This window comes from Globicephala melas, chromosome 13 (assembly GCF_963455315.2).
Source record: "Globicephala melas chromosome 13, mGloMel1.2, whole genome shotgun sequence".
Classification (NCBI taxonomy): Eukaryota; Metazoa; Chordata; class Mammalia; order Artiodactyla; family Delphinidae; genus Globicephala; species Globicephala melas.
Window position 1 is genome coordinate 84,062,930 of NC_083326.1, and position 13,111 is coordinate 84,076,040.

A 13,111-nucleotide genomic window follows, 5' to 3' on the forward strand; every position below is an offset into this window, starting at 1 on the left:
TCCAGGTGGCTGGGGCCTCAGCCTGAACACTCAGGCCATGGGTCCGGGTTCCCGCACACGCCGGAGGGCAGGCCCCAAACGGCCAAAACGCTACAGACAGCAAGCACACACCGGCTGCCCCCCTGTGGCCGAACTTGGGAACTGCTACTCAATTCTTCTCTCTTGTTTTCCCCCTTGGGGTAGGGCGTGAGGCTCAGAGCACCTGGGGGTGGGCACCCACTGAGCAGAAGGAGAAACTGAGGCCCACAGAAATGAAGGTACAGGGAATTCCCTGGTGGTCCAGTGGGTAAGACTCCACACTTCCACTTCAGGGGGCACGGGTTCAATCCCTGGTCAGGGAACTAAGATCCCGCAAGAAGGGGTGGTTTTTCGGTGGCTTGTGGGATCTTAGCTCCCCGACCAGGGATTGAACCCAGGCCCTTGGCACTGAAAGAGCAGAGGCCTAACCACTGGACCACCAGGGAAGTCCCAAGGCCAGATTTTCTGAGTGAAAAACAAAACCAAATTGGTGATCTGGAAGTTTATGTGAACTCTCCAGCTCTGGAATAATCCCGGCTGACAGCCAGTGAGACTTTCCCACGCTCCAGGCACTGTTCTAGGCCCTTCCTACACACGAAGTCACCAAAACGCTCCCCCCACGGTTACAGGCATTACTGAGGCACAGAGAGGTTAAGGAACTCGCCCCAGGTCACACAGCGAGCGTGCAGCTCATGCTGGGATCCTGAGCCTGCTGTGCTTGCGGCGCCCCTGCTCCAGCCCGAGACTCACCCAGCTCGGCGCTCTGCTGCGGGGTGATGGCCTCCTCGCTGTTGGCCTCATTGGCCATTGAGCGGGTGATGCGGCCTTTGCGTCTGCCCTGGCTGTTGGCGGTTTTCCGGCCTTTGGAGGCCACTGCCTCCTTCTCATCGTTGTCTTCCCCAGAGGTGTCATCCGTTTTCTCCCTAAAGGCCAGGGAGGGGAGACAGGGATGGTTTCACCGGAGCCGGGAACCTAGGTGGCGGTTTCAAGAGACCTGCTTTTCCTTAGCAAGATGAGTGCTGGCTGCCAGCGGTTTTCTACTAATCAGAGGGTAGGAAAGAGGGAAAAAGCTTGGGGCGAGGGCTGGCTGGTAGCAGTCTGCGAGGCTCCTTTATTCACCAGACGAGGGAGTATGCCTGGTAGCCGTCTGCGATGCCATCTTAGTTATGAAAAGGGAGGTGTGAACTGGTAGCTGTTGTCTGCTTTGCTCTCCTAACAGGGATGTGGGCTGGGAGTTAACCGACTGGCTATTTTATTCACCAAGTAGGGGTGTGGGCTGGTGGCTATCTGCAAGACCATTTTATTCACCAAACAGAGATGCTCTCTGCTCTCTGTCTGCAAGATGACTGGGTTAACGGCATGGGGGGTGCAGGCTGGCACAATCTTCAGGCCACTTTAACTCCCCAAAGAGGAGACGTCCCCCAAGGGGTCCTGTAAACGACACTGACTTTGCCTTCCGTATTATCATGGACCACTGTGTCCTGCAGAAAACGCAAGAGGAAAGTTTCCTGCCAGTCTTATGCAGGCCGAGCCCGGCGTGTGGGGAGCATGTGACCTCAATAACTGGGGCGGGGACTTTCTCAGAAGCCGACTCGGGAGACTTTACTGCGGGGTTCTCAGATTTATCACCTCCGCCTTCCATTCATCTTCCTGAAGGGCCTTGCAGGAGCGTCTGGGAGACAAGGGGTAACAGGCCAGATGCTCTCAGAAGCCACATTCCTGAGCCCACTCCAGGTACCTGGCGCTAAGCCCGTGCCCACTGCCCCCCCTTCCTCGGAGTGAATCTCCAGCTGGCTGTGCTCCCGCCCCTGGCAGGCACGGGAGGCTGCCGGTGGGGCCCCCCCCCACCCCGAGGCGAGGCTGTGCCTTGATCTGCAAGAACTCACACCGACAGCGGATCATTCTAAAGGTGAGGGCCGCCGCCTGCCTGCATACCTAGTCCTTCCTTCGTGAGCAGCGAGCGCCTCTGACCCCCCCTCCCGCCCCCAGCATCTCAGGAGACTCGGCCGAGGAGGGAGGAGGCAAAGAGTTCCAGAGTCACTGCCTGGATTTATTCGCTCAGGAGTGGAGCTCAAATGAGCTCTCAGTCTCTGAGGTCTCCAGAGGCTTCGAGAAAGAAAGGGCGGGCGGGCGGGCGGGGAGAAGAGCGGGCTTCCGGAAGGGGGGCTGTTGGGCACAGGCGGAGCAGAAAGTGCCTCCCTTCGAGGCAGGCGATCTGTAGACGCCACCTCCGCGCACACCCTTCCAGGGGGCTGTCCACGGCCCCGTTCGTGCCCCCCACCCGGGGGTCGCGGCCGGGCTCCTGCTGCGCGGCCGCCGGCCTTACTTGATCAGCTCCTCCTTGCCATCCTCCACGTCCGGCTTCTCGTCCTCCTTCTCGGCCTCCTTCTCCTTCTCCTTGTCCTCCTTCTCCTCCTGGCCGCTGCGGGGCATCTGCTGCTGCTGCTGCTGCTGCTGCTGCTGCTGCCGGGCCCCAGGGGAGGGCAGGGGTGGGGGTGGGGGAGAGGAAAACAGTGAGACAGGTGAGCCTCTGCACCTGGGCTGAGCTTGGCTGAGAACCCAGCACCCTCCGTGGTGTGAGCTGGGCAGAAACCCCCGGGCACTGGGGGGAGGCAGGAGTCACGGGGTGAGGTATAGAAAGTGCTAGTGTCAGACGCCTGGCCTCTTTCACTTGGTGACTGTGTGACCTTGGATGAGGGTCTTGACCTCTCTGTGCTCTGATTCTTCCCCCTGAAATCGTGCCGACCCCTTAGCCAGGGGCGGGGAAGCTGAAATGAGAGGCCCCTTACAGAGCCGGCATCTGGCACCAGTATTTACGTGGGGCGGAAGCCCCCAAGGCAGGAGGGAGGGGGCCCTGGTCAGCTTCAGGCAAGAGCATGGTGAACATGGGGGAACCTGGGTCACACCCTGACGCCCCAGCCTGCCTGCCTCTGACAAAGCTCAGGCCATCTCTCTAAGCCTCAGTCTCCACGTCTGTAAAATGGGCAGATGGAAGTGTTGTTCCCAGGTCCCCGGGGGCCCGTGTGAGGATGGCTGCTGCTATAAGGAGGGTCCACTTTTGCTGCCGTGGGCCTGTTCTTCCTCTCACATCAGTCAGCCCTCAGAGGGGAAAAGAGCAGGCCCCACTGGACAGGAGAGATCAAAGGGGCTCACAGCAAAACCAGCCACCCTCCCCCCACCCTGCAGGCCTGTTCCTTTCATCTCCTTCCCAAGTGGGCGGGACAGGTGCTGGCACCAGGCTGCTGACATTGCCCTCACCGAGGGGGCGGGGGGAGTGGGAGCTCCTCCCCACACCGTCACCCTTTCTGTCCAGCCTGATTTCTCCTAAGGCACACACTGATTCTCTCGGCCACCCCGAAGTCCTCCTTGCGGGCAGCGGCCAGACCAGACCATCTTTCCAGCCCTTGGAAAAGATGAGCCAAGTGAAACGAAAACAAACACGCTGCAAAGCCTCTCAGTGTGTCCTGAGGGGCGTGGTCACACCAACTCTCCAACCAGGGAGAAAGAAGCCAAAGCCCGCAGGGAAAGTAAGGGTGGGGCTCGAGGGTTCCCGGTTCCCTTTCTCCCCATCTTTCCTCCACACCAGGAACGCAAGCCAGTCCCTGGCACAGGCTGCCCTGGCCTGTGACCTCACCACCGCCAATCCCCCCCGCCCCTCTCTGTAGCTTTAATTTATGGCCTACGATGCGGCTGAACACTGGGGCCAGCTACAGGCATCCTGTGGACGCCGGGGCACACAGCGGGGGCCCGCACGTTCACGGGGAGCCGTGGGCTTCCCGAGGCTGCAGCAGTGTCCACCCCGGAACCTCCTGGCTCAGGTCTGCCCCCTTCTCTCTATTCTGTAAGAGGAGGGGCTGGAGGGGGGGAACAGCCTCCCTCTACCCCCTGCTATGTTGCTGTCAATTCCCGACGCGTGGCCCAGTGTCCTTGAACTAGCCTGTCCCTCACCACCGCCCCAAACCCTGAAACACTAAACTTCCAACAGCCAGGGAGCTGTGGCCGCCTCTCACCCCTGACACGTGGAGCCTCTGCTGGAGCTGGCCCCGCAGATGGTAGCTGGGGCGGAGCAGACGAGGGGGATCAGGGACCAGGACCCAGAGCCGGGGGAGGTGGCACGGCCGACTGAGGAGGACTCCCCCTCCTAGGGGGCCGCTCAGCATGGCTGCTGTGGCCACCAGCGAGACATGCCCGGCTTCTGCACACCCAGGAACCTGACGCCCAGGGCCAGAAAGGGCAGGGCCGGGGCTTTCCAACGGCAGAGAGCGTGACGTCTCCTAAGACCACCGTTGGTGCCAAGAACGCCCGGCTGGGCTGCAGCCTCACTCCAAAGCTTTACCTGCTGTCCCTCCCAGCAGCCGACTCCAGGCTTCCCTCCTGGAGCAGCTGTTATTGTCCCCTGGGTCCAGGCTGGTGGGGTCTCCAGGCCCCCTGGAATCTCATCCTTGGGCTGCCAAGCAGGCCACCGTCTGCCCCCGGCACGGCCAGCACGTCGCTGCCCAGCAAGTCTGCACCTGCGCCCTCCTGCCCAGGGCCTTCCTGCCGCCGTCCCCCCTCCAAATCCTCAAGAAGCCCCACTGTGGAAGATGCCAGCATTTCCCAAGAGCTTCCTACACGCCCGACACTGCGCTGTGCACAGTCTATTGACCAGCTGCTCCCAGCCCCTCTGCAGTCCTGAGGATAAAGGCAAAGATGAAAAAACCAGCAGTAACAGTGACCTGGGGGTCGTCCAGGGGGGCTGCTCCGCCCCCACAGCACGCCGAGCACCTTGCAAATATCAATACTATTCCACTTACTCCCCTTAGCCTGCCTCAGGAGGAAAAGGGCAGTGATCACTGCTCCCATTCTGCAGAGGAAGAAACTGAGGTTCAGACTGGCAAAGCTGCCCCACCTCAGAGCGAGGGAAAAGGGGGTCCCAGAGTGGGGAGCGGGCGTGATCCTGTCGTCCCCAAAGCCCTGCTGAGAGTCTCACCCAACTCCACACCCTGGTCAGCATCTTGGGCCTCAGATGGGGGCGCTACGGGGATCCCTGCCCCTTTCTGCCTAGCCTACCCTGGCCCCCTTGCAAGATTCCTCGAGTCCCGATCTGGGCCTGGGCCAGCCCATAACGACCCCCTCCCCTGAATAATCATCCTCTTCACAGCATTAGTAACAAAAAGAGCTCCAAGCGCCACGTGCCGGGCACGTGTTTTATGTACTCCCTCATCTCCTTCACCAACCCCCATCTTGCTCCCATTTTACAGAAGAGGAAACTGAGGCACTGCCAAAGCTGGGAAACGGCAACGCCAGGATTCAAACCCAGAGCCCGAGTTGACCCTGGTTACACCCAGGCCTCTCTCCCTCCTGCCATCTCCACCCCCCCACCTGCCCCCACCCAGTCTCGTGAGGAGGGTCCAAAGACCTAGTCAGCTCTAGAACCCGGTCATTATTCCCGTCGGTTGCGTCCCACCCAGATGCGCGATCCCAGTGTCAGACCCCGTGACCTTCTTCTCCCTGACACTCCAGGGCAGGGGCAGGCGACTCCCACACCTGACCCTCTGGGAGAAGTGGGTGCGGCGACTTCAGAGCCACCCTGGAGCCGTGGCGCAGAACCCCATGGACGGGCTCCCGGTTTCCTGGGGCCTGAACTCCACCTCCCTCTGGAGAGGTGTCCGTGTGCCCCGAGCTGAGTGATGCGAGTGGAAAAGGATGAAAGGGAGAAACCCCAGGGCAGTCCTGGTCTTAAACGTGGGTTCCACTGGGAGGGACCGTCAGGCATAATGGTGACCACCTGCCTGGCCTCCTGGTGGGCACAGGAGGTGAGCGGCTGTCGTGGGGATGCTCCTCTCACTCTGGGAGATTGACGGCGTGAGAGGGAGGTCCAACTGCCAGGCCCCAGTCAGCCGCCTCTGTCCCCGAAAGCCTTCGACATCAGAGGACAGCAGATACAGCGACGGCTAACTCAGGGCCGATTCACACGCGCTAGGTCTCCGCAGCTGATCTCAGGCCCATCGCGGACTGCAGGACGGCGCTTGCCGGGTTTCATGGGCAATTTAAAGCCACTGTTCTCACAACTGCACACACAGATCACCTGAGGAGCTCTGGGAAGTCCCGACGCCCAGGACCCACCCACACCAGTCGCATCAGAATCTCAGGGTGAGAGGCCGGCATCAGCGTGTTTAGTTCCCAGGTTGTTGCCATGGGCAGCCAGGTTTGACGACCAGAGCATAAGACAAGGAGCCAGAGAACTTTCTGTAAGAGCCAGATGGTAGACCCTTCAGGGCCATCGGTCCATCGGTCTCTTTTGCAACAACTGACTCTGCCGTTTGTAGCTTGAAAACAGCCAAAGTGTAAACAAGTGAGCACGGCTACATGCCAACAAAGCCATTTACAAACACAGGTGGAGGGCCGGATTCGGCCTGCAGGCCATAGTGTGCCCACCTCTGCTACCGGCTAGCACTGTCCAAACTGAAATGCACACATGAACCAGCTGGGGATACTGGGAAAATGCAGGTTCCCACTCCGTGGGCCTGAGGCAGGCCCGAGACCCTCTATTTCTAGGTAGTTCCCAGGGACGCCAGATACTGTTGGTTGCCGGACGACAGCGTGAGGAGCAAGGCTTCCGGGGGTCCCTGTTTCACAAAACACGTCCAGGACCCTTGCCACGGGCAGCAGCGGATGCCTGTGGACACGGGAGAAGAACCAGAAGCCAGACTCCACCGTCTCAAATGATTCCGGAGCGCAGGATGAGGTTCACCTTTGCTTTCCAGACATGCCATCGGTCACGCCGACAATGGGCTCCGTGCCCAGTGCTTGGTCATGAACGTCCCTCCCAAACCACAGCACAGCTCTGAGGAAAACCTGCCCGGATCTATGGTTAGCCAGAGCCATCAGTTCAAATCCCCGAGGGACCCCTACTTCCGGAGCGCTGAGTGCTGGACAGACTGAGCGTGCTCTGTGCTGAAGCCCCAGACTGGCTGGGAGCTGTGCAGAAAATGATATGAATACAAACAACAAATGCTGATGAAGCACACGAACATGTGACGAGGCTTTCTCCTCCTCATGTGATACCTGCAGTTAATAAAATCCTCCCAACAACGCTGGCACTGTCTCCGTTTATAGAAGAGCGCACAAAGACACAGAGACCTTAACCCGCCGAAGGTCACACAGCATTTCCTAGCAAGATCCTACAGGCAGGTGCTCTGCCTCTCACCCTGGGGAATCCCAGGCCCCTCTTCACCCCCGTTTAAGCCAAACTGTTCATTCCCTCCACAAGCACGCTCACAGAAAATACAGTCCCCAACCTTTCGGAGCTAGGACAGGACCGATGGAGGCTGCAGGGACGAGAAAGCTTTAAAAAGGCCCAGCACATGGCAGGTGTGACAGTGACGCGTCCTGACCAGCGGGGACGAGGTAGGAGGCCTCCGAGCTGAATCTCCAGAGGCTTTTGGCGGAGAAGGGTGAGAGGGGACGTTTCAGGGAGGGGACTTCTTCAGGCAAAAGCATGCCGACGTGAAATCGCCCACGGTCCTTACAGAATGACATACCAGACTTGGCTACAGAGCCTGACTGGCCTTAACGCCCGTGCTCGGAAATACGGGAGGTGCCCTGACAGCTGTGGACAGCCACTGAGGGCTTTTTTCAGAAGGTGGAGGGTGGGCAGGATTGATGTGTTCCATGCCGTGTTTTAGGGCGATGCGGCAGTGGGTCAAGGGGTGGCCATTGGTTCCAAGAATGAGAGGAGAGAGTCCAGTGAAAAGGTGGGACCAACCATCCAGGGAGGAGCCGGTGAGGTTTAGTGCTCAGAGGACGGGTCCTCTAAACGCCTGGTGAGACCTTCCCGACACCCAGCAACACCGACTGCGGCACAATCTCACTCATTCATTCAACAAACACTCTGCTGAGCATGTACTACGTGCCAAGTGCCTCTAGTGAGCAAATCCAGGAGGGGGCTGCCCTCGAGACACCCTATCTCTTGGCAGTGGGGGAAGGGAGATCGCAGGAGCCCAAGGTTGGTGGGAGGAGTGGGGTCAGGGGTCAGGACCAAGACACAAGAGTTTTCTGTTGCTGGCAGCCCCTTCCTGACATTCGGCCCCCACCATTCTGATCCAGTTCACGTGTCTTCCTGGAAGGAAAAGGCAGGCAGGGGATGCCGCCTTGGCCCGTGAAGGGCGGCCTTTATAAGACACACAGATATAGGTGTGTTGGGCCAGCGCATACCAGCTCACAAGTGCAGACTTCAGTTTCCATGAATTTTGCAGGTTAGTTGTTAAAAACAGCCATTATTCAAAATGGAAATGCACAACCTTACAATTAAAGAAATTATCATAAAAACAATGGTAGTTAAGTACTCAAAATGCATCCCTTCCCAATTACTTGACTCCATTTGGCTGTTATCGGTGCTCTCCTATGCCACTGCATCCACACGGCAGAAGGAGGATATGGTCCCGTCCCCCGAGGCGCTATGCACGGCCCCTTCCCAATTCCACGTTCAGCGAATCAGCATGATGGGAGCATTTACACCATGGTGATCGGCATGCGCTACAGTCGGGGCTTCGCCCCCCCGAAAGCTGGCTGTTAGACACTCACCAGCACGCCACCGCACACAGGCGTGTCCCCAGAACCTGAGCAACGTTCAGCACTCTCGCCCGTGACGTCTGTTCTGCCTGCAAGGAGCTAGCTGCTAGGACAGTCGATCCTGTCCCGCTCCTTGGAATAAAATCAGTGGTCCACGGCACAAGGCTGGGCGATCTACCCCCTGCCCACCTCACCTCCCTAATCCCCACCTTCTCCTCCTGCAAGATGCCACACTTGTTCCTGCCTCAGGGCCTTTGCACTCACTGTGTCCTCTGCCTGAGAGACTCTCCCTCCAGCTCTGACTGACCAGTTCCTTCTTATCGCTGAGGTCGGAGCCCAAAGGATCCCTCCTCTGAGAAGCCTTCAGAGTCTGCTCCCTAAAAGCTGCCCTCTCTCCTGTCAACCGCCTCCTGACCCCAGCTTACCGTCTGTAACCGTTGCTACCACCTGAAAGAACCATGCTAATTTACTTGTGCACTGTCCCTCTCCCACGTGGACGTGACAGCTCTGGGGACCTCGTCTGTCCTGTTCACTGGGGCATCACCTAGAATGGTGACGTTGTGATGGAAGGACAAAACAGACCGGAACTTGGTCGCCGCCTGCCCTCCCCCGGGGCCCCCTCCTGTTGTGGCTGGAGCTGGCCCAGGCACACGAATGCTGCTCTTCTGGTAACTATTTCCTGATTCTTGTTAGCCGAGCTTGAAACGCTTGGATGGGAGGTCTGTCAGCCCCACACAGCCTCTCACCTCCTGGGGTCTGACTGATTCACACTCACATTTTCCACGTCCTCCTGTCCCTTTGGTGTGGTCCGCCTCAGACGGTGCCGACGGGGAGCTGGGTCTCCCCTGCCACTGCCTCACAGCCCATGAGAAGGTCGTGTCTCTCGTCTCCCAAAACGGCAGCCCAGCTTGCTGGGTCCCTGGGGCCTGGCCTTCCTGAGAACTGCGTCCCCCGGGATGTGTCTGGGAGACTGTGGGCCTAGACGAGCCTCCCATAGGTCCCTGCCCACTTAGCACAAAACTGGGCAGGGAATCAGGGACATCTGCTTGCTGGAGCCCTAAATCTGGACACAATCCCGTCCCCAGCAGAGCGGAAGCGGCTGCCTCCCTCAGGCCTGGGCGGCCCGGGAAAGTCCAACTGACCCCCAAGCTGGAGGCCCACCCGGCCGGGGTGGCGGTTTGGGGCAAGCACGCTCGCGCTCACACAGCAGGCAGGGACAAGCTCAGCCCAGTCTGGGGCCTGCTACGCGCTCCCTCCGTAGATCTCACCGGCCCAGGGGGGCGGCCAGGGTCTGGGAACCGGCACTGACTGCACGGTGGCTGCCCCTCCCCCCGGGGGCTGTGCTTGGCCAGCCCTGGCCTGGAATGCCTTCCGGTCACGCTGTCCCCTGTGCAAGCTGCCTGAGGCGCGGGAGTCTCTGGAGTACAGAGCAACTGGGAACAAGGTCACCTGTCCCTCGGCAGGGAGCTGGGAGGGGGGGCGGGGGAGGGGAGGGAAGATGAAGGAGGGTGGGTGCGGGGGACACAGACAGAGACAGGAGGGATGGGGGGAAGGGGGCCTGCAGGAGAGATGGGGGAAGGGAGCCTGCAGGAGAGATGGGGGGAAGGGGGCCTGCAGGAGAGATGTGGGAAGGGGGCCTGCAGGCCAGAGGTGGGGGAGGAGCAGGCACCACCTCCCTGGACTTCCCCCATGACCCCCCAGGAGTGGGAGGCTGGGCGCCCTGTCCCCGTGCCCACCTCCGTGGGAAGAGAAGACAGCCCATGTGGCCTCGAGGAGGAGACCCCAACCAGCGCAGCTCCCAGCTGGGCCCCCTCCCCTCTGCGGCCGCATCACCCTGGGGGATGGAAGCAGGGGCACTCACCCTCGGGGACAGCTCCCTCCGCAGCATGGCCCCCCCATCGCCAGGAGGGCCACGTGGCCGCCCCCGGTCACTGCTGCGGAGCTGGGCCGTGCTGCCTGGGCCGCGCTGGCCTCACAGCCTCGGTTCCCCCCCCGACAGTTTGCATAGTTAAGCCGACTTCTGACCGCAGCATTCCTGGGTTCCAGTGCTGCAATTAGCTGGGATAATGTGGCCCCTGCATCCATGAATCATGAACTATAAACTGCTGTGCCGTCACCGGTGCTCCAAGCTGGCCCCCGGCTCGGCCGGTGATTCACCTCGAGGAGAGGACGCTGGGGCACCACCCACACGCTCACCAGCCACTCACAGCCGGATCTCGGGGGCTGGGGTCCAGGAGGTGAGGGCTCGGCGCCCTCCTGCCGAAGCCCAGGTGTGCACGGCTGGCAGGGGGTGGGCGTGAGGGGGCTAGAATTCCTGCGTCTCCCTCTGTCAGAATACGGGGAAGCTTCTGGAAAGTGGGTGGCATCCTCTCTTAAACAAGAAGGGCATCCTGACACTCCAAACGGCCAACACGTGTCCCAGCCACGGCAGGGCCAGGCAGCAGCGCAGAGGACGCCAGGGTGGCCTTGCCCTCTCGGGTCATCGCGGGTCTGAGACCAGACACATCAGTCGGCCGATGCTTTTCATGCAGGAATTTTATATCCCCTTTCCTAACCATCCACGCTGTCGAAAGGCAACCACAGCAATGACGAACAAGGGGCTCAGCACAGGGTGTGGTGAGGCCGCGACGGGGCGTGTGGCACCTGAACACACGAGGTGACATCTTGCGGCCCACTCTCTGCTTAAGCATTGGGGCAGGTCAGGACCACCGTAGAGTGTAGTTGGCAAATATGCAAACATGCAGGATTCGTCCCCAGGATGGACTGGCCAGGTCCCTTTCTAGAAGGGGCCTCCGCCGCTCCGAACGCCCTCAGCCTCTATGGCCCCCTCTACCCACCTGGGAAGGGCCATTCCAGCGCCAGAGCACCGCCCCCAGGGCTGGTCCAGGCTGCCGCTGAGCCTGTGCCCTGCCTCGACTGCCCCTTCTGCCACTCTGCTCCCTTCCCTCCCCTTCCTTGGCAGGAGGGGACTCCCCAGTAAACACCCCGAAGGCCGAGGTCCAGCAGCAATACTGCCAGGGCACTTGTTAGAAATGCAGATGCTCAAGCCCCACTGAGGGGCGCCACCCAGCAGTCTGTGTTTCCACAAATCCTCGAGGTGAAAGTTCAAGAACTTCAGCTGGACGCCAGCTCCATCTCAGGGTCCATAACTCAGCCCGAGACACGTCCCTCCCTGGACCCCAGGAGGGCACAGCCCAAGGACACTGGCCACGGCCAATCTGGAGTGGATGGTGGTATCGGGAGAAGGTAGAAGGCCTACGATCTGGGGAGAAAAACTTCCCACCGTGGGTTCCCCTCCTCCCCAGACGTGGGGGCTTGAGCCCCGAGCCCGAGATAGCCTCCCCTCATCACCATGGCGGGAATGACCAGGGGAGGGGTGCTGGTGGCAGGTGGGTACCCCTCTGTCTCTGGCCCTGGGCCGTGTCCAGCCAACTCAGGAAATGCACCTTCTACAAGGCGGCAGCCTGGAGAAGGGCCCCGCTCGCTGACACCTCGGAAGTCCCACCTCACGTCTAGCTCAGAGGCTCTTAATCGGGACGGGCTGTGAGACGCCGAGACAGCTGGGCTCGGCTGACACCCTCTCTCTAGCTTCCTGCAGGATTGTGGCCTCGTGCGGCTCTGAAGGAGAAGCTTTACAGCCCTGGCATGCAGTAGGCACTCAATAATTGCCCGCTGGATGACCACACAACATCGTGCATCCGACGCCTCTGTGGAGGTGAGTGGGGGTCAACCTTAGAGAAGTGAAGCGGGAGGGGCCCATCCGAGGGGCATCTGTCGGGCTGACAAGCTGAGCGGTGCCGCGTGGCCATCCTCAGCCTCGGTGTGGCCGGAGCCACGGGAACCACGTGAGGATCACAGCCTGTCCCAGGGTTCTGAGCTGCCAGAGGCGGGCCAAGGATGGATCGGACACAAGGATGGGACAGCAGAGCTGTCACCTGGGTGGCTGCTATGCCCCCGAGGCTGACTGCTCCCCACCCCACGGTGGATCGCTCTCCAGGCTCATTCCCACCTGGCTCTTCTGGCTTCACAGAGCAGAGGGTCTCTGCCTGCCTGACGCCCGACCGCCATCTGCTTGCAGTATCAGCCCACGGGGGGCCGCCACCGCCGGTGCCCATCCGTCCATCCACGTGTAGGCGCCCAAGCACATACACCCACACCCACTCCGTGCCAGGCTGGGGAACCCCTACCCGTCTCCCTGGGAGATTCATCAGCAGGATCACAGGTTTTATCACATCAGGCCTGCTGCAGCAACCGCACCTTGAATTACCAAGAGGGGATGCGGGGTTCGTGTGTCTGCCGTTTACTTTGCTGTCACGGGGCAGAGGGAAGAGTTACGGCCACAAAGTCAACACTTGGGTTGACCCATTTATTCCATACTTATGAACAGGGCTGGCAGGCGGTGGTGAGGGCAGCGGATCTGCCTGGCACAGGAGTCCTTCCAGGGTTTGCACGTTAATTTCCGTCCCCAGCAGGGCCCGGGCCACGTGGCGCCTCTTCACAGCCACAGCCGATGAGAGGGAGGGCAGAGCCCCAAAGATAT

At 60.4% G+C, this 13,111-nt stretch overlaps 1 protein-coding gene across 27 annotated transcripts in view; it reads right to left on the reverse strand.

Annotated features, from left to right (window-relative positions):
- NCOR2 (nuclear receptor corepressor 2) overlaps positions 1-13,111 on the reverse strand; it is a 221,264-nt gene that overhangs the window by 70,668 nt on the left and 137,485 nt on the right. For 24 of the 27 annotated variants that reach the window (XM_060310870.2, XM_060310873.2, XM_060310858.2 and 21 more), the window contains 2 exons: positions 2,345-2,484; positions 769-941 (listed from right to left, as the gene is read on the reverse strand). In XM_060310870.2, coding sequence (XP_060166853.1) covers positions 769-941; positions 2,345-2,484 — 313 coding nt within the window. The remainder of the gene's footprint in view (positions 1-768; positions 942-2,344; positions 2,485-13,111) is intronic. The other 3 variants (XM_060310859.2, XM_030860004.3, XM_060310860.2) reach the window with 2 other exon arrangements.